Below are 26148 nucleotides of genomic sequence, written 5' to 3'. Positions count from 1 at the left end.
AGGCTGGGCCCTGGATCAGGGGACAGCGACACCCGAGGGCCACTCCAAGGCCTCCCCTGGGCCGGAAGCTCCGAAAAGCTGCAGTCGGGGTGGAGCTGGAGAGGCGGGAGTTGAGCGCAACCCCCGGGGCCGGGAAGGGGCGGGCGGAACTTGGCTTCCTGGAGGAGCGGAGGAAGCTGTGCCCATTTCTGGAACTGGCTGGGGCGGGCCAACCCGGGAGGCGGGTGGACGTCGATGCAGGAAGCTGGTACCAGGCTGAGGGTCTTTCGAGCACCTGAACCCAAACCCCGGTGACTCCCATCCCTAGACCACGGGCCAGAGACCGAGACCTTGGGAACCCTTGCTGACTTCTGCAGCTCCCCCTTGTGCCCGGTCTGGGGATCTGCGATGCCATGAAGATGAGTCTAGTGTGGGTCTCCGCTTTGTTTGTCTTAGGTGAATCTCATGTAGCCTAGGCTAGTCTCCAACTTACTGTCTAATTGAGGCTGGCCTGGAACTGCTGATCCTCCTAAAGGCCGGGATTACAGGATGCTTTTTTTGCGGGGGTTCTTTTTGAGACAGGGTCTCCCTGTAGCCCCAGTGGCCTCAAACAGAGATCCTCCTACACCTGCCTCCTGAGTGCTGGGACTAAAGGTGTGCACCACCATGCCCCGTTTGTTTTGTGTGGTTTTTTGTTCGTTTGGGATTTTTTTTGAGACAGGGTGTCGATATGTAGTTCAGACTGGCCTTGAACTCACAGCAATCCTCCTACCTCAGCCTCCTGGGTTAGATGTCCCTTTTATCAGGGTCAGCGCACAACTGCTGAATGAGTAAAGAAAACGAAGGAAGGAGAGAGAAAAAAGTGGCTAAGGACTGTGTCAGTGGAAAGAAGTGGGTAAGGTGGTGGTGGGGGTCCCTTGAATGCCTGTGGAGGGGAGCTGGTCTGGGGGTGTTGTGGGATGAATACACAAAGGCTCTGTGAAAAGAAGTCTCAGAGCCAGGGCCAGAGCTGAGCTTGGAATGTTGTGGGCCCTGGAATCTGCTAGCTTAGGGGGCGTGGTCTTCTGGAGTAGAACCCGAGTGTCAGCAGTGTACTAGAGTCTGCTCAACCATCTGGAGATCAGACCAAAGGAAAGAGGGACAGGACATCAGCTACAAGCTGATTATCACCTCAAGGGTGTCAGAAAGATAGAGCCAGGGCTGGTGTAGCCCGTACGTTGCTTTTCTACATAGCACATGCCCTTCCTTTAGGCTTTTGGCTTCCATCTGCCAGGAGATGTAAAAGAGTAAATGCGTGGTACCTTGGACATGCCTCTCTAAAAAAGAACAGATGTGCAGTGTAGAATCTGTACAGCTGTACTTAAGAGGCACTGGGGACAGGGAACATCACTGGTCAGTCACAGGGGAAACCATGTTGCAAAAATGTAACAATGCTCAAAGATGCTGTGGAAACAATGAACTTCAGGCAGTGTCCTTAAAACAGGTGTTGAGGGGCTGGAGAAATGGTTCAATGGTTAAGAGCACTGGCTGCTCTTGCAGAGGAACCAAGTTCAGTTCCCAGCACCCATGTGGCAGCTAATAACCATCTATATCTCCTGTTCCAGGGCATCTGATACTGTCCTCTGGCCTCTGCAGGCACCAGGAACACACATGGTGCACTTATATACATGTAGGCAAAACATTATACATATAAAAATAACAAAAACAGTTTAAACTAGGTGTTGAAAGCTAGACCACCTGGGTTTGTTTGTGTATTTGTTTGTTTATTGTGGTGCTGAGGACTAACCTAGGGCTTTGTGCATACCAGGCAAGCACTTTACCACTGAGCTATACAACCAGTCTTTTGGGGGAGACAGATTCTCACTATGTAGCCCTGACTGGCCTAGAACTTCCTATGTAAACCAGGCTGACCTTGAACTCACAGGCTGCCTCTGTCTCCTGAGTGCTGGGATTAAAGATGTGCACCATCATGTCCAGCCCCAGGCCCAGCCCTCTTTTTTACATTTTAATTTGAAATGTAGTCTCTCTATCTATAGCCCTGGCATGCTTCCAACTCTTGATCTTCCTCTCTCTGCCTCCTGACTAGTTGGGATTACAGGCCTATGCTACCAGACCTGGTTCCTACCTGGTTTTAAACCTCAACTTTGTCCTGCTGGGGCTGTGTGACTCTAGGTGAAGTGCTTAACTTCTCTGAGCCTCCCTCCCAGTTCTCATCTATTAACTGGAACAGTAATGATATCCACCTTTGAGGGTTACTATTCTAGGACATTTGCAAAGGGCTGAGATGTGATGGGTCTTACATTCTCAGGGGTTGCTTAAGCAGCTGGGTTTGGCTAGGACGAGGAAGAAAGCAGTAAGTTCAGTGATGAGACTAGGAAGGGAGGGCACCAGGGGCCAGGGCACACAGGCCTTGAGTGGGGAACCTTACTGTGAAAACACTAGGGAGGTGATAAGGAAAGGGGTCTTGCCAGCTGCAGGTGGGCATAGGGGGTGGGAGGTGATGCTGGAGCTCCAGAGCCCAGGGAGTTGTGGAGCAGACACCAGGAAAAGTGACGAAGAGACATGGAGGGAGGGTACCCATTGGGCAAGCTGTGGGATGCAGGCTACGATGGAGAAAGGGTCTCTGAGAAGGCTCAGGACTCCGTCCCGGAGACCACTCAGGTGAGTAAGGACCAGGTAAGTAAGGATCTGGGTTGATGCTGAGGCCAGGGTGTGATGCCATATGTGCAAGAGGCTGGGGACACCCAGGGGAAGGCATTGAGACTGGACTCCCCAGAGAGTTAGGGGACTAGGAAAGGGCCTGACCAGTGAACCTTAGGGAGACATCAGTGTCCCCGAGCCACACTAGGTGTGGCAGAGCAGGCTGACGTCCTGCATGGCTCAAGCTGGGCCAGATGTGGTCTCAGGAGGGCTACTTCCACCTCCCCCCTCTTTTCCACCCCCGCAGGATGTCCTGTGTTTATGGAGGTGGCCTGGGTTGGTACCACCCCATAAACTCAGTTTCCCATGGCTACACCCCCTTGAGTGAGGGAAAGCAAAACAGGCGGGGGGTGGGGTGAGACAGAGAAAGATAGGAAGAGAGGATTTAGATATGGAATAAGAACAGAAAAACAGATACTGAGAGACACCCTATTTGTCATTCTCAGCAAACCAGGAAAGGGATTAAGACCATGTATAAAAGATGGGCATGGTGGTGCACGCCTTTAATCCCAGCACTCGGGAGGCAGAGGCAGGAGGATCTCTGTGACTTCAAGGCAAGCCTGGTCTACATAGTGAGTTCCAGGACAGCTGGGGCTACAGGGAACCCCTGTCTAAAAAAAACAAAAAAAAAAAAAAAAAAAAAAAAAAGATGGACAGCCTAGCCAGGTATGATGGTACAAGCCTGTGTTCCTGATACCAGGGAGGATGAGAAAGGACCACAAGTTCAAGGACAGCCTGAGTTACACAGCAAAACCTTCACTTAAGAAGAGAGATGGCTGGAGAGATAGTTCAGTGGTTAAGAGAACTGGCTGCTCTTGCAGAGGACCTGGGTTCAAATTCCAGTGCCCACATGGTGGCTAACAACCATCTGTAAAGCTGCCTTTGACCTCAGCTGGCATTGCACAACACAGGTGCACTTACATACATGCAGGCGTAACACTCATACACATTAACTAAGAAATATATATATATATTTTTTTTTAAAAAGAACAAATAAATAGCTGGGTGTGGTGGCTCATGCTTGCAAATCTCACCATTTTCACTTAGGTGGTTGAGGCAGGAGGATTGCTTTGGGTTTGAGGCCAGCCTGGGATACATAGTAAGTCTGGGATACATAGTAAGTTCTAGGATAGCCTAAACTATAGAGACCCTGTCTCAAAATCAAACAAACAAATAGCAACAAAAGACAACTGACTTACTTAAAATCTTTTTGGTTTTTATACTAAAAAAAAAGTTGTGGTAGTTGTATGGAGATCAGAGGACAACTTTTATGAGTAGTTTTCACCTTCCACTATGGGGGCCCTGGGGATTGAACCCAGATATCAGGTTTGGCAGCAAGCATCTTTACCTGCTGAGCCATCTTACAGGCCCAGGCCTTTTTTTTTTTTTTTTTTTTTTTTTTTTTGGTTTGGTTGGGGTTTGTTTAGTCAGGGTCTTTCCGTAACCCCAGCTGGCCTAGAACTTGCTATGTAGACCAGGCTGGCCTTGATCTCATTGAGTTTTGCCTGCCTCTGTCTCCCAAGGGCTGTGATTAAAAGCATGTGCCACCATGTCCAGCTTTCTGTGTTTGAGACATGATCTTGCTATGTTGCCAAGAATGGTATCTAACTCCTGGGCTCATCAAATGACCCACTGCCTCAGCCTCTAGAGTGCTGGGCCTGTCACATGAGCTCCTGAACTCAGCTTTAGCACTAAATACTAAGAGCTGGGGGTGTGGCTCAGTGGTAGCTCCCCTGCCTAGAATCCCCCAGTGAGGGGCTGAGGCTCAGTCGTAGAGCACCTGCCTAGCATGTTTAAGACCCTGGGTTCTATCCTCATCACCACAGGGGGAAAAAATGGCAAAGGAATTGACACCTGTGTGGTGTTGCATGCCTGTCATCCCTATACTTCAAAGGCTGAGGCAGGAGTTCAAGGCCAACCTGGGTTACATAGTCTCAATGATTGAATGCCTTTACCTGAGATTAAGAAAGGTTGATCTCAGGTTGTTGAGATGGCTCAGCAGGTAAAAAAGCACTTGCTATCAACCCTAATGACCTGATCTGGATCCCTAGAACCCAGAGTAGAAGAGAACTACCTTTTTTTTTTTTTTGAGACAGGATTTCCTTGTAGCCCTGGCTGGCCTGGAACTTGCTATGTGGACCAGGTTGGTCTCAATCTCACAGAGATCTGCCTGCCTCTGCCTCCCAAATGTTGGGATTAAAGGCATGGGCCACCATACCTGGAATGAGAAACAATTTCTGAAAATTGTCCTCTGACTTCCACATAGGGATCATGGCACATACATACCTACACTCACATGAATTGGCAGCTCATTGGCAGCTCCTCCATTTCCACCCAGAGAATGGTACTGGCTGAATTCTGGCCACACCCATTGGTCGGTGCATGCCAGGCCTGGAAGGCATTTTCTAGAGCTCAGCACATTCTCACCTTCCCCTGTAGCTCAGAGTGGGCAGGGGGCATTTCACAGAGGAAGGGGGCAGCCCCAGGGTGCTGGGATCCTGCCTCCCTGTTCCTGATCCTGATATCCTCAGTGTAGGCCCAGAGCCCTCCATGTGGGATGGGGGAAGGGTCCATAGAGGGGCCATGAAAGCAGGTGTGAGGGGCCAGGGTGCAGCCCTAGAGCCTGGCTGGACAATGGGGCCAAAGCTGCTGACTCAACCTTTGCGGGTAATCCCCCAGCCTCAGCTTGGCCCAGACTGGCTCAGAGACCATCTAAGGCAGCAGCCTTGTGGATGTCAGAGGCATGTGGGGGTATCTGTGTTTCCTCTGCCTTCCCCCAGGGTCTGGTGAGTCAGGGTAGGCTGTGGGGCTAGGCCAGGGGCCTTGATTTGGGAATTGGGCAGGAGTGGGTTTAAATTAAAGATACTGACAATTGCTTGCCGTCTGATCTTGCATGAGTTACTCTCCCTCTGAGTCTCCTTCTCTGTGAAGTGAGGACCAGAGGAGGGTACGGAATCTTTGGTTGGAAGTCAGTCCTACCACCTCCTGTCTAGGTAGCTACAAACTGAATATTATTAGTCCACTCTGAGTGAGAGGCAAAGCATCAGGACCCAGCATACAACTTGGGATATATCAGGCATCTCCTTAGGCAGGAATTTCATCCAACAAAGATGTGCGGTTCTGTTGTGCCCCGTCTTAGGATGAAATGTTCAAAAGCCTTCTAATTTGGGTGAATAACAATAACACAAATAGTTTCATGGTGATGGGGTTTTTTTCTAAATTTTTATGAGAACTACCTATATATTTGTATGTATGTATGTATGTATGTATGTGTATGTGTGGGGGTGCCCCCATGGTATGCCCATAAGTGGAAGTCAGAGGATGACTGTGGGAATCTGTTCTAGCCTTTCACCATGTGGGTCCACAGAAATCGAACTCAGGTCCTTAGGTTTGGCAGTAACTGCCTTTACCTGCTGAGCCATCTCACTGGGCCCCTTGTTTGTGTTTTGAGACAGTATCTCATGTAGTCTATGCTAACCTCAAACCTACTATGTAGCCAAGAATGACCCTGAACTCCTGATCCTCTTGCCTCCACCTCCCAAGTACTGGGAGTTTTTGTTTTTTAAGTAATTTTTCCCTCCTGCCAGTCTTGATTTTTTTATTTTATTACTATTATTGTGTATGCATGTTTAATGTGTGTTTGTGGGCACTCAAATGCCACAGCACACATGTGGAGGCCAGAGGACAACATTGTGGAGTTGGTTTTCTCTATCTTTATGTGGGTATCAGGAATTAAACTCAGGTGTGAGGCTTGTATGCCAAGTACTTTTACCCACTGAACCATCTCGCTGGTCCCCCAAATAGTGTTTTTGTTATTGTTTTTGGGTTTTGTTTTTTTTTTTTTGGTCTTTTTGAGACAGGGTCTCCCTGTAGCCCAGCTGTCCTGGAACTCACTATGTAGACCAGGCTAGCCTTGAACTCACAGAGATCCACCTGCCTCTGCCTCCCGAGTGCTGGGATTAAAGGCATGCGCCACCACGCCTGGCTTGTTTTGGGATTTTTTTAGACAGAGTTCCATTATGCAGCCCTGACTGGCCCAGAACTTGCTATGTAGACCAGGCTGGACTCGAACTCACAGAGATCTGTAGGAAACCAGGATGCCAGGCCCTAGGGTGAAGTGAGCCTAAAGCTTATAGGTCCAGGCTGCATTCTCTGCTAAAGGGAGGGGCACTAAAAACAGAGGCTCTGATAATCCCTGTCCTAAAGGGAGGGGCACTGAAAACAGTGGCTCTGATGGTCCCTGTCTTGCAGAACACTGCTAGACTGGCAGAAGGAAGCGGCCCGTCATAAAAGTGCAGGCTCCCTGCTCTGTGGGAAAGTGTCTCGGTCAACAACCCTTAGCTCATCTCCTTGTCCTAAACAAATAATTCAGCTATCCCTGGCTAAGAGATTAGGCCAGGTTAAAGGTTTACTCCTGAGCTAAAAGCTAAGTTTACCATGCTTTTAGCTCTAAGAAAGAAAACATTGTGGCCAATAAATTACTGGATGGGCATTGATAACCTTGAGTAAAAGTTTAAGAATCCTTCTGGGGCCAACTATCAGACTAAATGTCCTGTTTCTTTGTATCCTAAATCTTTGTATGTGACTGCCATATCCCACATGACTGCCAGTTCCTTGGGGTGTATAAAAACCATCTGAATTTTAAAATAAATTGTCCTGTTGGGAAGACACAGGTCCCAGAGTTTATGACTCTGTTGCCAATCAGACCCTCTGCCGTGAAGCCAGTAGGTCCCCCACTAAGCAAAGCAAACCTAAATCCCGACAGAGATCTACTCGCCTCTGCCTCCTGAGTGCTGGGATTAAATGTGTGCACCATCAGGCCCAGTCTTGTTTTGTTTTGTTTGAGACTACATAGCTCAGATTGGCTTTGAACTTACTGCAATCCTCCTGCCTCAGCCCCCTGAGGGCTAGGCTCCCAGTTCCTGCTTGGCTTGGATTCAGATACTTTTTACTGCTGTTATTTGTTTCGTTTTGCTTTGCTTTGCTTTGCTTTTGAGACAGTATCTAATGTAAACCAGTTTGACACTGAACTCAAATAAAATATGTAGCTGAGGATGACCTTAAATTTCTGACCCTCTGCTTCTACCCCCAAGTACTGGGCTTACAGATGTGTCCCACCATACCAGGTTTATGGGGTTGTGTGGATGGAATCCAGGGCTTCATGCATGCTAGTCAAACACTCGGCTGATTTTTACATTCCCAGTCCTACCTTAGCCTTTAAATTTTTTAATTACATTTATTTATTTTGTGTGTGTGTGTCACAGCATGTATGTTTGTGTGTGGAACTCAGATAACAACTTGTAAGAGTTAGTTCCCTCCTTCTACCATGTGGGTCCTGGGGATAAAAGTCAGGTTGTCAAGCTAGATGGCAAGCATTTTTACCCACTGAGCCATCTCACTGGCCCTTACCTTTTAAAAATTCATTTGATTCCATAAGAACCTCAAGAGGTAAGCATTCTTACAATCCTTGCTTCAGAGAAGAGTCTAAGGTCCAGAGATACCCTGTGGCTTGCTGAAGCTTACACAGCCTAGAGTAACTGAACTGGGATTTGAACCCACATTGTCAGGGAGAAGGGATGGGAGTTTGTCTATGGAGGACAGTCCTGGGTCCAGGAGCCAGGAGATAGTATGGGTGGGGTGCTGAGTCTCCAAGTGGGGGTGGTATTCAAATTCTTGAAGCAGAGCTGGGGTGGCAGTCTGGGCTCTGGCAAGGGAGAGGCTGGTGTCTCCACCTCCCCACCCCCTTGCAGATGGATGTAGCTCACAGAAGGGGATGTTTGTTTCCCCACCACCCACCCTTTGGTGACATCACATCAGGGCAGCCAATGGTCAAGGTTCCCCTCCTCTTCCTCCCTATTCCTTTTTCCTCCCAGCCCAAGGCTGGGTCTGAGCAGGCAGACCAGGAGCTCTAGAGGTGTCTGAAAGTTCAACGGTAAGGAATATTCAACTGACCAGTCCTCTCTGGACTAGGCTGAGTGGAGGTGGGAACAGAACCCAGGGTTCTTGGAGGGTTAAGAATGCAGAGTGGTGCCGGGCGTGGTGGCATATGCCTTTAATCTCAGCACTTGGGAGGCAGAGGCAGAGGCAGGAGGATCTCTGTGAGTTTGAGGCCAGCCTGGTCTGCATAAGGAGCTCCAGACCTGTCTCAAACAGACCAAAAAAAAAAAAAAGAATGCAGAGTGGTACAGGACTTAAATTTATTTGGTTCTAGGCTCTGGGTTCAAATCCTATCTCCCACTCCCACCCCTGTTTTTGAGACAGGATCTCATACGGCTTCAAATTTATGCAGCCAAATATAACCTTGAACTCCTGTTCCTCCTACCTTCACTTCCCAAGTGCTGGGATTATAGGCATGCACCAGCTGGGTTTATGGGATACTAGAGATCAAATCCAGGGCCTCATGCATGCTGGCAAGTGCTCTACCAACTGGGCTATGACACCCCTAACCCTTCTTTTAGTTTTTTGAAACAGAATTTCAGGGTCTTTTTATATAACCCAGGCTGGCCTTGAACTCCTTGAAATCTTCCTGCCTTAGTCTCATGAGTCCTGGGATTACAGGTGTATGTCAACCATACAGGTAGGACACTTCAACCTTTGTATCCACTTTCTCAACTGTAAGATGGGCAGATGGAAGTCTGCTTACAGAGCTGGTGGTGAATTGTTGGGATAGGCTTCGTGGGCTTTTAAAGTTGGTGCTGGAGAGGTGGCGCTGATCCTGTTGGCGGGAAGCTAGACTTAAGGGGGAGTTGGTGCCTCACCCACAATTCTCCTTTGGTTGCTGTGTTACAAAGTCTGGCTGGATATGGCAGCCAGGTTTGGTAACACATGCCTGTAATCCTAGCACTTAGAAGGTAGATACCGGAAGATCAGGAGTTTGAGGTCATCTTCAGCTATACAAGGAGTTTGAGGCTAGCCTTGGCTACAGCAGACACTGTCTCAAATAACAGAGCCGAATCTGAGATTCTGAGATGCACAGGCCCCTCTCTATATATTTCTTGTTGCTGTCAGAGACTTGTTTATAGTAATTGAGCACTTACTGTATAATAGGAATATCAATGTACCTATTGTTTCATAAATCTTTAAAGCACTGTGTGTGTTCTGTGTAGTGTGTGTGTGTTGTCTCTGTGTGTGTGTGTGTGTGTGTGTGTGTGTGTAGTGGGGGGTGTCTGTGTTTTGTTAAACTCTGTGCAAAACAGGGCTTTACTTTGTATCACAGTCTGGCTCTGATCTCACTGTTTAGCCCAGGCTTGCCCCCAGCTCACAATCCTTCTGTCTCAGCCTCCCAAGTGCTGGGATTACAGGCCAGTGCCAGCATGCCCACAAAGCTACTTTGATTGGCTACATGTTTTTTTTTTTTTTTTGGTCTTTTTGAGACAGGGTCTCCCTGTAGCCCCAGCTGTCCTGGAACTCACTATGTAGACCAGGCTGGCCTTGAACTCACAGAAATCTTCCTGCCTCTGCCTCCCGAGTGCTGGGATTAAAGGCATGCGCCACCACACCTGGCCTGATTGGCTACATTTTACAGGTGAAGAAACTGAGGACCCAGAGGAGAAGGACCTTGTATCGTACTCAGTTCTAGAAAGTTCCTGAGCAGGGACTAATCGAAGCAGTCACAGACTATACTGCCCTGGTACACACACACACACACACACACACATGCATACACACACCACTACTATATGGCCTCAGAGAGTGTCCAGGGGCCAGGTCTGGCTCACATTGTCAAGGGCAGATGATCACAGGTGCTGAGGAAGTCAAGACTGAGCAGGCAAAATTCAACATGAGGTCCACAGCAGCCCTTGGGGAGGGGAGAGCCAGTAAGTAGGAAAGAACATTCAGTGGGGCCCTGAAAGGATCACAATGAGACACCTGCCTCCAAGCCATGCTAAGGGCACGGATGGCATCTAAGATGGATGAAGAGATCTGGGTCTGGTGCCAGCTTTAAGGCCATGCCAGCTTTAAGGCCAGTCTGGGTAACTTAGTGAGACCCTGTCTCAAGATGAAAGGGAGAAAGAGAACTGGGATGGGATGGGGATAAAGCTCAGTTGGTAGAGTGCTTGCCTGGCATGTAGGAGACCATGGTTTCAATCCCCAGCACCCCCATAAAACTGGGTGTGGTGGTGCACATGCCTGTAATCCTAGCATGGGGGGAAATAGAAGCAGGAGGGTCAGGAGTTCAAGGTCAGAGGGAGTTTGAGGCCAGCTTGGGTTACATGTGACCTTGTCTCAAAAAAAAAAAAAAAAAAAAACAACTGAGGCTGGGATGCAGCTCAGTAGTAGAGTGCTTTCGTAGCACTAGCACGAACAAGGCCCTGCGTTCAATCCTCAGCATTGGAAAAATTAGGACATTTCAGTTTTAGATTTTAGCACATAGTAAATGTTCAAGAAATGGAGTTCCTGAGAATTCTGGAAGCTCAGACATATGCTAGGGCAGTGCCTTGAGAAATGGGCCGTTGGCATCTGGAAGGTTCTGCCTGGCTATAATTCACCAGGGTACCCCACTCCTGTTTCCTGTGATACAGTCCAGGGACTATCAGGGATCCCCCCCCCCCATTTTCCTACCTAGTGTGATGGGCAGGTCTGGGAACAAAGAGTGCCTGGGTCAGGGTGGGTTTCCTTCGGAAGCTGCCCTCACCCCAGCCCAGGAGCTGGGCATGTCACTCAGGAAGGGCTCAGTGAGCTAAATATAGCTTGGGCTGGGCAGCTGTTCCGGGCACCGATGAGGAAGGAGGGCACTGTCTTGCTCCTGCTCTGCCCAGACTTCCTGTGTCAGGTCCTGGGTGTGGCTTTGTTGCCTGGGCCTTGAGCAAGGAAAATATGGCCTAGGACATCCTTCCTAACATTTGCCACCATGACAGGCCCAAGCTCCCCACTGATCCCAATCGGGATGCTTGTAACTTTTTACACCTGGCTTTGCTTGTTTTTGTTTTTAAATTTTATTATTACTGTGTGTGTATGCAGGTAGCCCATGTCTCTGTAGCCCCAGCTGGCCTGAACTTGCTATGTAGACTAGGCTGGTCTCGATCTCACAAATCCACCTGCCTCTGCCTCCCCAGTGTTGGGATTGGAGGCATGAGCCACTATGCTCGGCTCATGTATTCTTGAAACAGGGTCTCCTGTAGCCCAGGCTGCCTTTCAACTCACAATCTGGTCTCAATTTTCTGAGTGCTAGGATTACAGGATTGTACCACCATGCCCCGTTTATGACTTTCTGTCTCTAATCTTTACTCATCAGCAAAATTGGGCTAAGTAGCCCATAGGGCTAAGTAGGCCAGGTCTGGCACTAATAAGGTCCCTGTGGAATTTACTGTCTGGACTCTGCCCACCCCAGCTCCTGTCACAGTAGTTTTGCAGCTGGAGGCCTCCCCATTACAAGCTAGACAGAGTAGGGGTCAAAGGCATATGTCTTTACTCTGCTGCATCCTAGCTATGTGACCCTGCACAGGTCACTTCTCTGTGAGCCTTCGTTTCCATCCCTGTAACAGCACAGTTGGCGATTTCTAGGTCTATGGTTGGCAAACACAGGATGGGGTTATCAGGAAAGGCAGCCTAAGAGAGATCTTCAGTCTGCTTGTAGGAGCTGGGGGCTCACAAGGGAGGCTGGGCATGGACATGGAGTCAAGGACCCCTGGAAGATGAGGACAGGAGCCCTCCAACACTGAGGGGCCAGGCATATGAGTATGTCTGAGAAGCTTGTGTGTTCCAGCCAGAGGGGGCCTAAATGTAATGTTTTTCAGACAGGGTCTCATGTAGCTGGCCTGAAATTTGCTATGTAGCCATGGATGGCTTTGATTTTCTGGTCTTCCTGCCTTCACCTACCAAGGGCTGGGATTACAGGTGTGAACCACCTTGCCTGGTTAATGTGGTGCTGGGGAATTGAACCCAGGCCTTTGTGCCTGCCGGGCAAGCATTCTACCAACTGAACTATATCCTCAGCCCCAGTGGTGGGCTATGAAGGGCTATTGTGTGGCAGTGGGTGGGTGGGCAGGGGCAGAATGTGACTGGCACAGCAGATGGGCTATTGTCTGAGGGAATGCGCCGCGTGCGCCTGACCTTTCCATATGCAGTAGTGGTTGGCGGGCTGGCATGCCAGGTGGGGGCCAAGTGCAGGGACAGTCTCCACCTCCGTGCCCTCAGAAGGGCCTGGCAGGAGGCTATCTGCTCAATGCCTTCTTCTAGGACCGTGTGCCACACACAGGGCAAGTTCTCCTGGTCTCTCTGAGGGGACAGGTTTTCAGAGACGAGGTAGGTGTCTGGTAACTGGGATGAGTGGTATACACCTGTAATCTCAGCACTCAGGAGGCTGAGCCAGGAGGATCAGCAGTCCAAGGTTACTCTTGGCTATGTAGCAACTTTCATGCCAGCCGATGCTATCTGAGACCCTGTCTCTGAAAACAAAACAAGTGCTGGGTATATAGTGCTGGGTATATATAGTTGGTAGAGTGCTTGCCTTTAATGCACAAAGTCCTGGGTTTGATGTCCCAGCAGGGAATAACCAGACACGGTAAGATTACAAGCAAACACTACCAGGCTAGGCTCTGTACTTGCCCTCTTGAGATAAGGTCTTGTTCTGCAGCCCAGGCTGGCCTGGAGCTCAATATATAGCACTTGGGAACAAAGCAGTGGCAGAATGGGTATAGGGAGGGTCTGGCACTCAGCCACCAGAGACATGAAGTGATAATGCTGTGTGTGTTATTCTTCCTAGAGTCCCGGAACCAGGAGGCTCAAGGAGCTGGTGGTGATCCTCAGGTGAGCATTGGCTGGTGCCACTCGACCTTCTCTGTCCTTCCTGGGCTTTCCTGGAGTCTCATGTCCCTTGGTCTCTCCCTGGCAGGCAGAAAGATCCCAGGGGAAGAGCAAGATCCCTGCCTATGGTGGTGCAGCACCTGGAGTCGGGCTCCTATTAGGAGAGCAGACCAGTACCCAAGTGAGAGAGGACAGCCAGGGTGGGGCCCTGTCCTCCACCCCAATTCCTTCCTTGCCTCAAGCGTCCATCTTGTACCCTCAGGCTCAGGGGCAGCTGCTCCATGAGGAACTGAAGCTAGTCTTGCAGCAGAAACAGGAGAGGAAGGAGCCGGAGGCAATTCCCTGGAGAGCCATGGAGGCCAGAAGCCGGAGTGCTGAGGTAGGTGCCCACAGAGTAGGGCGGCAAGGAGGCACGTCCTGGCCTTTCTGTGCCTCAGTCTCTCCATCAGATTGTTTCTATTATTTGTTTGTTAGAACAGGATCTCCCTGCAGTCCCAGCTAGCCTGGAACTCGCTATGTAGACCAGGCTGGCCTCAATTGCACAGAGATCCGCCTCCTGCCTCTGCCTCCTGTGTGCTGGGATTAAAGGGCTGTGCACCATGCCGGGCTCAGTCTCTCCCATCTGTAAGCTAGAAATAGTGAGTGTGAGGAGGAAAATTTAACATGTAAAATGCTTCGTGTAATTTACAGATGAGTACACTTGTCACCTCAGTTCTCAGGAGGCTGAGGCAGGAGGATCACCAGGTCGAGGCCAGACTAGGCTACAGAGTTGAGGCCCTGTCTCAAAACATAAAAAAATTCCTGACACAAACTAAAACTCAAAAACCAGCCAATTCACTGGATCGTGAAGAATTGAATTAATAGTGAGTGCCAGGCCTAGGGGAACAGGCCTGTAATTTAAGCACTTGGAAAGGTGAAGCAGGAGGATCACAAGGTCAAGGCCAGTCTGGGCAACTTAGTGAGACTCTGTCTCAAAAAAGTAAAAAGTAGGCTGGGGATATTGCTCAGTGATAAAATATTTGCCTAACATTTACAAAGCCCTCAGTTCAATCCCCAGTACCTAATAATATATACGTCATCATCACAATAAAGCTAAAGAAACTCGGCAGAGGGGCTGGCTAGATAGCTCAGCAGGTAAAGGCACTTGCTGCCAAGCTTGATGACCCAGTACCCACATGGTGGAAGGGCAGAATTGACTCCCGCAAGTTGTTTTCTGAACTCCACATGCACGCTATGGCACATACATACCCACACACATACCACAAACACACACACAGATAAATGAATGTAAAAAATTCATAAGGCTGGGTGTGGTGGCGCATGCCTTTAATCCCAGCACTTGGGAGGCAGAGGCAGGCGGATCTTTGTGAGTTCGAGGCCAGCCTGGTCTACATAGTGAGTTCCAGGACAGCTGGGGCTACAGGGAGACCCTGTCTCAAAAAGACAAAAAAAAAAAAATTCATAAAAAAAAAACCTCAGAGGGCTGGAAAGATGGCTCAGCAATTAAGAGCACTGGCTGCTTTTCCAGAGGACCCAGGTTCAGTTCCCAGCATTCACATGGGGGCTAAAAACCATCCATAATTCCAGTTCTAGGGAATCTGATGCCCTCTTCCGGCCTCTGTGGGCATTGTATGTTCAAATGCAGTTACATACGCAGGCAAAACATTCATATACATAGAATAAAAGTAAAACATTTTAAATTATTTTTAAAAACCTCAGCAGAAATATTTCATCAGAGGAGACTGGTATAACCAGGTGTTGTAGTACGTGCTTGTGATCTAAACATTTATGCTCAAGGAGATGAGGCAGGAGAAAAGCTTTGAGTTAGAGGCTAACCTGGGCTACAGAGCAAGGCCTTGTATCAAAACACCATCCTCTGAAAAAGAGGTGCAATAGTATAGCCTCAGTCTTAAGAACACGGGACCCCTTGAGTGCAAGTCCCATCCTGCACCCCTTCAGCTGCTGTGGGCAAATGACTTCTCTTTGAGCCTCCATTTGCCCATCTCTGAGGACTTTGAGGATTCACCTTTGTGCCATCTGCAGGCCCTGGCACCAAGGAGCTGCCTCAGTAGCTGCTACTGCTGTTGGATCAAATGTTGGCAGTTTTAACCTGTCCTACTGGGTGCCAGACAGGGTGAATCTACTTGTAAAGGAGCCTCATTAAGCCTAGGGGCAGCAGGCAAGGGGATCACTGCCTATAGAAATCTGGGTTCACAGACCTAAGGTAAAGGCCTGGCTGTTTAATGTGCTGTGAGGCATTAGGTTAGTTACTTCATCTCTCTGGGCCTTAGTGACTTCATCTGGGAAGAAATGAGAGGCTTAGCCCAGGGCCTGTGGAGCCAAAGAAATGTAGGAGGACCGTAGTACTGTTCCGAGAAGCCAGCTCCAACTCTTCATTTTTTTTTTTTAATTTTTACAAAAACTTTGAGAATTTCATACATGCATATAAGGTGTTTTGATCAAATCCATGCCCACTCCCTCCCCTCCAACATTCCCCCCTCTGAAGAGGTAACCCTAAAATCTTTTAAGAATTAGATACAAGCTCCCAAATACTTTTTACATTTTTGGCCTTGGAACAGAGTATGTTGCAAACAGGCCCAAGGACATTTTGACCTTTAGCCAAGAAACTGGCTGCATTTCCTTGGGGTCTTTTTCCCTAACTGCCTAGCCAATTCCTACCTCCTATTCTTATCACGCCATGTTCTGAAGGGGTTACCCAAATTGCCAAAAGGGAATAGGGACGCGCACCGCTCTGGCTTCTTCCATGCTGAACAGGGACTCAGGGTGAGGCAATTGGAGTACCCCTTTAGTGGGTCTATCTAAAAGACTCCCAAATTGTGAAACTTTTGTCTCTAAGGGGTGAAGAACTCTTCTTATGGTCCACACTATCCTGCCCTAATCTGCTGGGGCCACTGCAGTAGGGCTCCTGGTCGAGACCTGCTTTCCCCTCTCAAAGCTCTCAGCTGAGTTCTAGTCCTGACTGGTCTCAATGCCCTGTTTCTTCAGGTCACACTTCACAACTAGAGATTCCTTCTATATTGCCCAACTTTACAGCAGAGCAACTGGCCCAGAGAAGGCAAGGTGCTCCCTCAGGTGCACACAGCACATTGATTTCCTAGACAGAAGCAGGTCTCTCTCGCTTCCTCTTCTGAGAAGCAGATGAAAAGTTTCTAGTGTGTTCTGGGGCCAGTAAATACCAGGAATGCCATGTCTGCTCCGGTCACCATTCATGACCCACGCACCCCCCTCAGTGGATTCCCCCTCCTGTGGGTGTTATGCAGGACTTGGGGTTACAGAGTCCACAATAAAGCACAGTCTCACACACAGTCAAGCCCACAGGGGGAAAGTCCTCATTCCCCGATCCTGCGTGACCTGAGGGTCACGCTTCTTCCTACGGATCTCAACTTCAGTGTCCTTGTTATGCAGTTATTCATGGTTGGAGTACTTTATAGGTTACTTTTGGCTTTATTTTGGGTGCTGAGAATTGAACCCAGAGCTTCGGGCATGCTAGGCATGGGCTTTATCTACCCTTGGGCTACCATCTCTTGCCTTGTTCTGCTTGGTCCCTTCAGTCAGTCGTGTCTTTAGAATATGGCTATTGGAGGCGGGCACTTTGGCTTCTGCTTTTAATCTCAGAACTTGGGTGGATGAGGTAGGATTGCCTCGAGTTCAGAATTCAAGGTCAGCCCAGGCTGGAAAGAAACCATCTCAAATTGGGGTAAAGTGAGGGTACTGGTGTGGTGATGACACCATTAATCTCAGCACTCAGGCAGAGGCAGAGGCAAAGGCAGGCAAATCTCTGAGTTCAAGGCCAGCCTGATCTACATGGTGAGTTCCAGGTCAGCCTAGCCCAAACAGTGAACTTCAGGTTCAATGAAAGATCCTGTAAAAAAAAAAAAAAAAAAAAAAAGGTAGGAAGGCTGGGATTGTAATTCAGTTGAGAGAGTGCTTGCGTAGCACGCACAAAGCTCTGGGTTCAATCCCCAGCACCGTATACAGGCCATGCCTGTAACCCCAGCACGTGGGAGGTGGAGACAGGAGGACCATGAGTTCAAGGTTATCCTCAGCTACACTGCCTATTATAAAGGCCAACCTGGGCTACACGAGACTCTGTCTCAGAAAAGCAGTGAGGGAGAGAAAGAGAGAGAGACAGAGACAGACAGAGAGAGAGAACCCCTATCTCTGGGCACTCCAAGTCCTGTCCTCCAAATGCCCCGCCCCCAGATTCTGGCCCCGCCCCACTCCCTCTTCCAGCCCCGCCCCTCACCCCTCTTCGGGACTCAAACCCCTGGGGAGCGAGCGGGTGGGCCGAGCTGTTAACCGCACCGACCGCGGGTCCGACGGAGCGCGATGGCGAGCTCTGGGAGAACTGTAACCCTGGAGCGACATGGCGACCCCTCGCCGCCCCCCACAGGAGCTGAAGCGAGCGGAGCTGGTGGAAATCATCGTGGAGACCGAGGCGCAGACTGGGGTGAGCGGCATCAACGTAGCGGGCGGCGGCAGAGAAGGCATCTTCGTCCGGGAGCTGCGTGAGGACTCCCCGGCAGCCAGAAGCCTCAGCCTGCAGGAAGGTGGGCGGGGTCTTGAGGGGGAAGGGGCGGAGCTTATCCTGGTTGGGGTGGGGCCGACCTGAGGGGTTGGAGTTAGGAATCTGCCTTGGGACCAGGTGGGGCTGAAACTCACTTGGGAAGTTGGGGCTGTTTTCCAGAAGGCGGTGCTAAGGGCCTGGGGCGAGGCTTTCCTTGTTTTTTTTAGTTGTTTTTTTTTTCCTCCTGAAGCTGGGGATTGAACCTAGGGCCTCTCGTATGCTAAGCAATCGCTCTAACCACTGAATTACATCGCGCTCACTTTAGGGGGAACTGAGGTGGAGGAGTTGAGACAGGGTCTCATGGAGCCCAAGCTGGTATTAAACTCACTGGACAGCTGAGGATGACCTTGAACTCCTGATCTTCCTGACTCTGTCTCCCAAGTACTAGGATTATAGGCAAGCACCACCATGCCAGGCTTTCCAGTTCCTTTTAAAATTTTTGATACAAGGTCTCTAAGTTGCCCAGTCTGGCCTTGAACTGCCTTTGTAACCCCAGCTGGCCTTGACCTTCCATCCTTCTGCCCTAGCCTCTCAGGTTTCTGGGATGACAAGACTGCATTACCATGCTCAGCTGACAATTCAGGGCCAGTTCATTGTGCCGGCCTCCCAGATGTCCCATGATCTTTCTGTTTCAGTAGTCTCCTCTTTAAGATGGTAATAATTAGCACTGACATCATGGGGTTATTATGTAGAGTAAATGAGCCAAGATTTGAAAACAGCACACAGCTAAGTGACACACACTAATCACTATGTAAGTGCTAGTTAATGTGTTATTGGGACAGGAGAGAAGGGGTGGAGTTAACTTGGGGTGGAGAGGGAAGCTTAGTTAAGTGAAAGATGTTTTAGAAAACACGGGTGAAGCCAATGTGATTTATTCATGCAACAGTTGTTCTTTTTAATTTACTTATTTATATGTTTATTTTTGTCAGGCTGGGGATGGAGTCCAGGGTCATTAGGCATGCTAGGCAAGTGCTCTATGGCTGAGCCATGATCTCAAGCGCCTCACTGGTAGATTCTAGGCAGATGCTCTACCACCGAACCATGCCCTTAGTCCCTCACTGGGGGATTCTAGGCAGGGGCTCTATATGCCCCCAGCCCCTCACTGTCTCTTGTTGAATGAACTGCTGCATTTATAGCAGATTGACTGTAGGGGGCAGTATTGGGAGCAGGGAGACCAGCAAGGTGACTGCTTTGATTATCCACTAAGAGAAGATGGTGCTCAGGACTAAGATGGGTTGTTGGACATGGAGAAGGATTTTGGAAATTCAGGTACTGGAAATGATGGAGAGGAGAGGTATCATTTTTCTTCGCTGTAACTGCAGCTCAGTAGTAGAGTGCTCTGCGACTAGCATTTATAAGGCTCTAGGTTCAGTCCCTTTACTGGTAAAATAAAAGCTCTTAGAAATTAAAAAAAATTGTGTGTGTGTGTGTGTGTGTGTGTGTGTGTGTGTGTATAGGTCAAGTTTTGGGATTCAATTCTCTCCTTCCATTGTGTGGGGACCAAGGATTGAATTCAGATTGTCAGGTTTAGCAGCAAGTGCCTTTACCCACTAACCCATCTTACCAGCTATGGTAAGATGATCTAAGCATGGAGGAGTTGCCAGTACTGCAAATGGGGAACACAGAAGCTGGTTGGTACTTGTTTGGAGAAAGACCAGGAATGCTGTTTGTTTTTTTTTTCTGGGGGGGAGGTTGTTTTATTTGAGACTGAGTTTCCCAGTGCAGCCCAGGCTAGCCTGCAACTGGAGATCCTTCTGTCCCAGCTTCCTAAGTGTTGGGATAACAGATGTATATCACCAGACCTGGCAAGTTTGGCTGTCTTAAATGAGAGCTGTCACTTGTATATCCAGCTGGAGGTGTGGAGGACAGTTGGATACACAAGCTACCTTTCATATCTGTAGATACTGAATCTGAGGATTCAGCCAAGCAAAGACCAAAAATATTCAGAAAAAAAAGGAGCCTGTGCTGAACATGTCCAGACCTTTTTCTTAACATTATTCCCTAAATAACACAGAACAACTCACCCAGCGTTTACATTGTATTAAGTTCTATGATCTAGTCAACTTGTGATACAAACCTGCCTATAATCCCAGTTACTCGGCAGGCTAAGGCAGGAAGATTAAAAGTTCAAGTTCTGCCTGGGGAACTTAATGAAATTTTTGTCTCAAAAATAAAAAGGGGCTGGAGAGATGGCTCAATGGTTAAGAGCACAGACTGCTCTTGCAGAGGACCTAGGTTCAAATCCCAGCACCCACATGGCAGCTAACAACCGTCTGTAGCTCCAGTTTGAGGGGATCTGACACCCTCTGCTAACCTCCATGGGCACTGCACGACATGGGTATATTTACACACATGCAGGCAATACACTCATACACATAAAATAAAATAAATGGAAAGCTGAGTGTGGTGGCGCACTCCTTTAATCCCAGGCAGAGGCAGGCAGAGCTCTCTGAGTTCCAGGCCAGCTGGGGCTATAGGGAGACTATGTCTCAAAAAGACTAAAATAATAATAAAAATAATAATAATAATAATAATAATAATAATAATTAATTAATTAAATAAAATAAAAAGTAAAAAGTAAAAGGAGGACTAGGGATGTAACTCAGTGGTAGAGCCCCTGCCTAGAATCCACCAGTGAGAGGCTGGGATATGGCTCAATGGTAGAGCACCTGCCTAGAATACCCCAGTGAGGGGCTGGGGGCGTGGCTCAGTGGTAGAACAAAATAGTTGGGGCTGGAGAAATGGCTCAGTAGTTGAGAGGCTGGGATATGGCTCAATGGTAGAGCACCTGCCTAGAATACCCCAGTGAGGGGCTGGGGGCGTGGCTCAGTGGTAGAAACAAAATAGTTGGGGCTGGAGAAATGGCTCAGTAGTTAAGAGCTCTTGCAGACCACTCAGGTTCGATTCCCAGCACCCACAGGGCAGCTAACAACCAACCATACTCCAGTTCCAGGGCACCCAATGCCCTCTGCATGATACAGGTGCACTTACACACATGCAGGGAATACACTCATACACATAAAATAAAAATAATATTCTGTTCTCTCAAGGAAATGGTAGACTGGGGTAGGAGAGTGGAGGGGGCCAGGCCTGAGTGGTGGTGGATCAGTTCCTTTCTGAAGGAAGAAGAACTAAAGTCATGGGGCCCTCTGCACTTTGTCTTTGCTTCAGACCTTTGGGATTTCCTGTCTCAAGCCCTGGATTGGGCTTCTGGATTGGGGTTGGGCCTCACTGCAGATTCTGAGGAAGGGGGCGGAACCAAGTGTGGGTGGAGTCAAAAGTTGCTCACGATGGGCCCACCTCCATCACACCTGCAGGGGACCAGCTGCTGAGCGCCCGAGTGTTCTTTGAAAACTTCAAGTACGAGGATGCACTACGCCTGCTGCAATGTGCGGAGCCTTACAAGGTCTCCTTCTGCCTGAAGCGTACAGTGCCCACCGGGGACCTGGCGCTGCGGCCTGGGACGGTGGCTGGCTACGAGATCAAGGGCCCACGGGCCAAGGTGGCCAAGCTGGTACGCGTCCTTAGCCCGGCCCCGGCCCCGGACTGCCCCAGCGACAGGGTCCCTGCACCGTAAGCCCCACTCCCTGCCACCGTGGGCCAGCCTGGTCTACACAGACCTTGTTCTCTATTTTGTCACTAACCTAACACTAATCCCATCCTCTATCCTTGTGTTCTGTTCCTAAACTCCTCCTGGGAAGGGATGCCTCTGCCCAGACCACTGCTCTTACCCATCCCCACAGTGCAGCCCAGGTTCACTTGCTGCCCTGGGGTCCTGTAAGGCCAGATTCTAGCCCAAGGGCTGCTCAGTTACTGAGTAACTCAAGGGTTTTTTTTTTCTCCCTCGGCCTCAGTTTCCTCATCTCTATAATGAGGATGGTGGGGAAATTCCTGAATAAAGGCCTAGAATTCTTGGGTCCCTGTTCTTATACACTCTCCACTCACTGTGAGATTTCACATGACTGTCATTGCCTTCCTGGGGTAAAGTGACAGGCAGGAAGAGGGGATGGTGTTTGGGAGGGGGAGAGGCAAATTCTTCCTACTCAGTACATCCCCAGCCAGGTATAAATACTGAGTGGGGCTCTTCCTGTTTACTCCCGGCCTCCCACTGTCCCACAGTCTCCTGCCTCTCTCCTCTCTCCCTAGAACATCCAGAGTTTGTCCCCTGTGAAGAAGAAGAAGATGGTGTTGCCTGGGGCCCTGGGGACCCCTGCTGATTTGGCCCCTGTTGACGTCGAGTTCTCCCTTCCCAAGTTCTCCCGTCTGCGTCGGGGTCCCAAAGCCGAGGCTGCTAAGGGGCCTGTCCCAGCTGCCCCTGCCCGTCGGCGCCTCCAGCTGCCTCGGCTCCGAGTCCGTGAAGTAGCCGAAGAGGCCCAGGTAGCCCGAATGGCTGCTGCCGCTCCTCCCTCAAGGAAGGCCAAAGTGGATGCCGAGGCAGCCACAGGAGCTCGGTTCACAGCCCCTCAGGTAGAGCTGGTTGGGCCTCGGCTGCCAATTGCTGAGGTGGGTGTCCCTCAAATCTCAGCTCCCAAGGGGACCCCGTCAGCAGAGGCAGCCAGCGGCTTCGCCCTCCACCTGCCACCTCTTGGGATAGGAGCCCCAGCTGCACCAGCGGTGGAGCCCCCAGCCGTAGGGATCCAAGTTCCCCAAGTGGAGCTGCCTAGCCTTCCCTCTCTACCTACTCTTCCCACACTTCCATGCCTGGAGACCCAGGAAGGGGCTGGGGTGGTGAAAGTCCCCACTCTTGATGTGGCAGCACCTTCTGTAGGAGTGGACCTGGCTTTGCCAGGTGCAGAGGTGGAGGTCCTGGGAGAGGGGCCTGAGGTGGCCCTGAAGATGCCCCGCCTCAGTTTCCCCCGATTTGGGACTCGAGGAAAGGAAGCTGTTGAGGCTAAGGTGGTCAAAAGAAGCCCTGAGACCAAGGCAAAGGGTCCCAGACTTAGAATGCCCACCTTTGGGCTCTCTCTCCTGGAGCCCCGGCCCTCTGGCCCTGAAGCTGTTACAGAGAGTAAGCTGAAGTTACCCACCCTCAAGATGCCCTCCTTTGGCATTGGTGTGGCCGCGCCTGAGGTCAAGGTACCCAAAGGGCCTGAAGTGAAGCTCCCGAAGGTCCCTGATGTCAAAATCCCCAAGGTGCCTGAGGCAGCCCTTCCAGATGTGCAACTTCCTGAGGTTCAGCTTCCCAAAGTGTCAGAGATGAAACTTCCCAAGGTGCCGGAGATGGCTGTCCCTGATGTTCGACTTCTAGAAGTGCAGCTGCCCAAAGTCCCCGAGATGAAATGCCCAAAGATGCCGGAGGTGGCTGTGCCTGATGTGCATCTCCCGGATGTACAGCTCCCGAAAGTTCCAGAAATGAAGCTCCCCGAGATGAAACTCCCAAAGGTGCCAGAGATGGCAGTGCCTGATGTGCATCTCCCGGATGTACAGCTCCCGAAAGTTCCAGAAATGAAGCTCCCCGAGATGAAACTCCCAAAGGTGCCGGAGATGGCAGTGCCTGATGTGCATCTCCCGGATGTACAGCTCCCGAAAGTTCCAGAAATGAAGCTCCCCGAGATGAAACTCCCAAAGATGCCGGAGATGGCTGTGCCTGAAGTTCGACTCCCAGAAGTGCATTTGCCCAAAGTTTCGGAGCTGAAACTTCCCAAGATGCCAGAGATGGTCGTTCCTGATGTTCGACTCCCAGAAGTGCATTTGCCCAAAGTGTCAGAGATCAAAGTCCCTGACATGAAACTTCCAGAAATAAAACTCCCCAAAGTGCCCGAGATGGCTGTGCCCGACGTCCACCTTCCAGAGCTGCAGCTGCCCAAAGTGTCTGAGATTCGGCTGCCAGAAATGCAAGCACCACAGGTCCCGGAAGTGCACCTTCCCAAGGCGTCGGAGATGAAGTTGCCCAAGGTTCCCGAGGTGCAGATAAAAACTGCTGGAGTAGAGCAGGCAGAAGGGACAGAATTTAGTTTCAAGTTGCCTAAGATGACCATTCCCAAGTTGGGTAAGGTGGGCAAGCCAGGTGAGGCAGGTGCTGAGGTTCCTGGGAAACTCATGACACTTCCCTGTCTGCAGCCAGAGGTAGGCACTGAGGTGGCTCGAGTAGGTGTCCCCACCCTCACTCTGCCCTCTGTGGAGCTAGACCTGCCTGGGGCTCTGGGCCTTGAGGGGCAGGCCCAAGCAGCCCTCTCAGGCAAGGTAGAGAAGCCAGAGGGCTCTAGGGTGACAATAGGTGTGGGCGAGGTAGGCTTCCGGGTGCCCTCTGTGGAAATTGCCACTCCACAGCTACCCACGGTGGAAATTGAAAAGGAACAGCTAGAGATGATGGAGATGAAAGTTAAGCCCTCATCTTCCAAGTTCTCCTTACCCAAATTTGGACTCTCAGGGCCCAAAGTGGCCAAGGCGGAGGCAGAGGGGGCTGTGCGTGCCACCAAGCTGAAGATGTCCAAGTTTGCCATCTCACTTCCAAAAACTCGAGCAGGGATGGAGGCAGAAGCCAAAGGGCCTGGGGAGGCAGGCCTGCTGCCTGCCCTTGACCTGTCCATCCCACAGCTCAGCCTGGATGCCCATCTGCTCCCAGGCAAGGTGGAGGTGGTGGGGGCTGATGGCAAAATTAAAGGGCCCAAGTTTGGCCTGCCTAAGTTTGGGGTGAAAGGCAGGGACCCTGAGACTGGAGCACTAGTGGCAGGGGAGGCTGAGCTGGAGGGAAAGGGTTGGGGCTGGGATGGGAAGGTAAGGATGCCCAAGCTCAAGATGCCATCTTTTGGCCTGGCCCGAGGAAAGGAAGTGGAAGTTCAGAGTGGGCGTGTGAGCCCTGGGGAAAAAATGGAGGCCATAGCTAGACAGCTTAAGATCCCTGAAGTGGAGTTGGTCACACCAGGAGCTCAGGAGACAGAAGAGGCCACCAGCGGAGTGAAGCCGGCAGGCCTGCAGGTGTCCACCACTAGGCAGGTGGCCACAGAGGGTCAGGAGGGGGTGCTAAAGGTGCCTGCATTGGGCATCTCAGTGCCCCAGGTGGAACTGGCCAGCTTTGGGGACGTGGGCATTGAGATCACAGTTCCTTCTGGCCAGGGCACAGCAGGCTCCAGGGTCCAGGTGCCACAAGTGACCCTGGAACTGCCTGGAACACGGGCAAGTGATGACCTGTTAGTGGGTGAGGGTGTCTTCAAGATGCCCACAGTGACGGTTCCACAGCTAGAGCTGGATCTGGGGCTGAACCATGAGGCACAGGCTGGTGAGACTGCCAAGGGTGAGAGCGGGTTGAAACTGAAGTTGCCCACACTAGGGACGGGAGCCAGAGGAGAGGGCCCTGGGGCTGAACACACCTTCCACCTCTCACTGCCGGATGTGGAGCTCTCATCACCTGTGAGCAGCCATGCCGAGTACCAGGTGGTTGAGGGTGATGGGGATGCCGGACACAAACTCAAGGTTCGGCTGCCCAGGTTTGGTCTAGTGAGGACCAAGGAGGGAGCAGAGGATGGAGAGAAGGCCAAGAGTCCAAAGCTCAGGCTGCCCCGAGTAGGCTTCAGCCACAATGAGTCAGTTCCTGGAGAAACCTCCCCGAGCCCTGAGGAGGAGGGGGGCAGTGGGGAAGGGGCCTTGGGTCGCCGGGGCCGGGTCAGAGTCCGCTTGCCTCGTGTAGGCCTGGCTGCTCCTTCTAAAATCTCTAAGGGACAGGAGGGTGAAACAACTTCCAAGTCCCCAGTTGGAGAGAAGTCACCCAAATTCCGATTTCCCAGAGTGTCGCTAAGCCCTAAGGCAAGGAGTGGAAGTAGGGACTCAGAAGAAGGTGGATTCCGGGTCCGGTTGCCCAGTGTGGGGTTTTCAGAGACAGGGACTCCAGGTGCCACCAGGATAGAGAGCACCCAAGCTGCTGCCATCTGAATCCCTGGGCAGATGGGAACTCTCCTCTTGTCTTCCCATCCCCAAGTCCAAACCCCCCAATTTGTTTGTGGCATAACTATCACTAATCTTCAGATGGCTGAAGGCGGGTAACTGACTGGCAGGGGCTGGGGGCCTGTGCCATCTTCCTGGCAGAAGTACCTGTATATCATACCAAGTCATGTGAATAAAATAATCCACAAGTTACCATGTATCCTGGCTCCTCTGTGTGTATATCTGTGCCTGTGTGTATTAGTGTTTTGCGATAA

General features: G+C 50.5%; 1 protein-coding gene across 2 annotated transcripts; it reads left to right on the top strand.

The window, feature by feature from the left end:
- Nucleotides 1-225: 225 nt before the first annotated feature.
- On the top strand, nucleotides 226-26081 carry Prx (periaxin). 2 transcript variants are annotated; one of them, XM_029556588.1, is made up of 7 exons: nucleotides 226-409; nucleotides 13385-13428; nucleotides 13514-13606; nucleotides 13688-13804; nucleotides 17840-17996; nucleotides 21331-21527; nucleotides 22160-26081. In XM_029556588.1, the coding sequence occupies exons 4-7, from the start codon at nucleotides 13778-13780 to the stop codon at nucleotides 25880-25882; spliced, it is 4104 nt and encodes a 1367-aa protein (XP_029412448.1). In that variant the 5' UTR covers nucleotides 226-409; nucleotides 13385-13428; nucleotides 13514-13606; nucleotides 13688-13777; the 3' UTR covers nucleotides 25883-26081. The 2 variants fall into 2 exon arrangements, with proteins under 2 accessions (XP_029412448.1, XP_029412447.1); XM_029556587.1 differs by having other exon boundaries at nucleotides 226-435.
- The last annotated feature ends 67 nt before the right edge of the window (nucleotides 26082-26148 follow it).

The sequence above is a fragment of the Nannospalax galili genome, unplaced genomic scaffold (assembly GCF_000622305.1).
Source record: "Nannospalax galili isolate Female #2095 unplaced genomic scaffold, S.galili_v1.0 scaffold886, whole genome shotgun sequence".
Taxonomy (NCBI): Eukaryota; Metazoa; Chordata; class Mammalia; order Rodentia; family Spalacidae; genus Nannospalax; species Nannospalax galili.
The sequence above is the reverse complement of the archived record's forward strand: the minus strand, read 5'-3'. Positions and strand labels throughout refer to the sequence as shown.

Excerpts from the sequence above, each read along its gene's own strand:
- Prx (XM_029556587.1), top strand. The coding sequence starts at position 393 with ATGAAGATGAGTCTAGTGTGGGTCTCCGCTTTGTTTGTCTTAG. Across the intron at positions 436-13,384 it reads CTCCGCTTTGTTTGTCTTAG|AGTCCCGGAACCAGGAGGCT; the intron begins GTGAATCTCATG and ends TATTCTTCCTAG. Across the intron at positions 17,997-21,330 it reads AAGCCTCAGCCTGCAGGAAG|GGGACCAGCTGCTGAGCGCC; the intron begins GTGGGCGGGGTC and ends TCACACCTGCAG.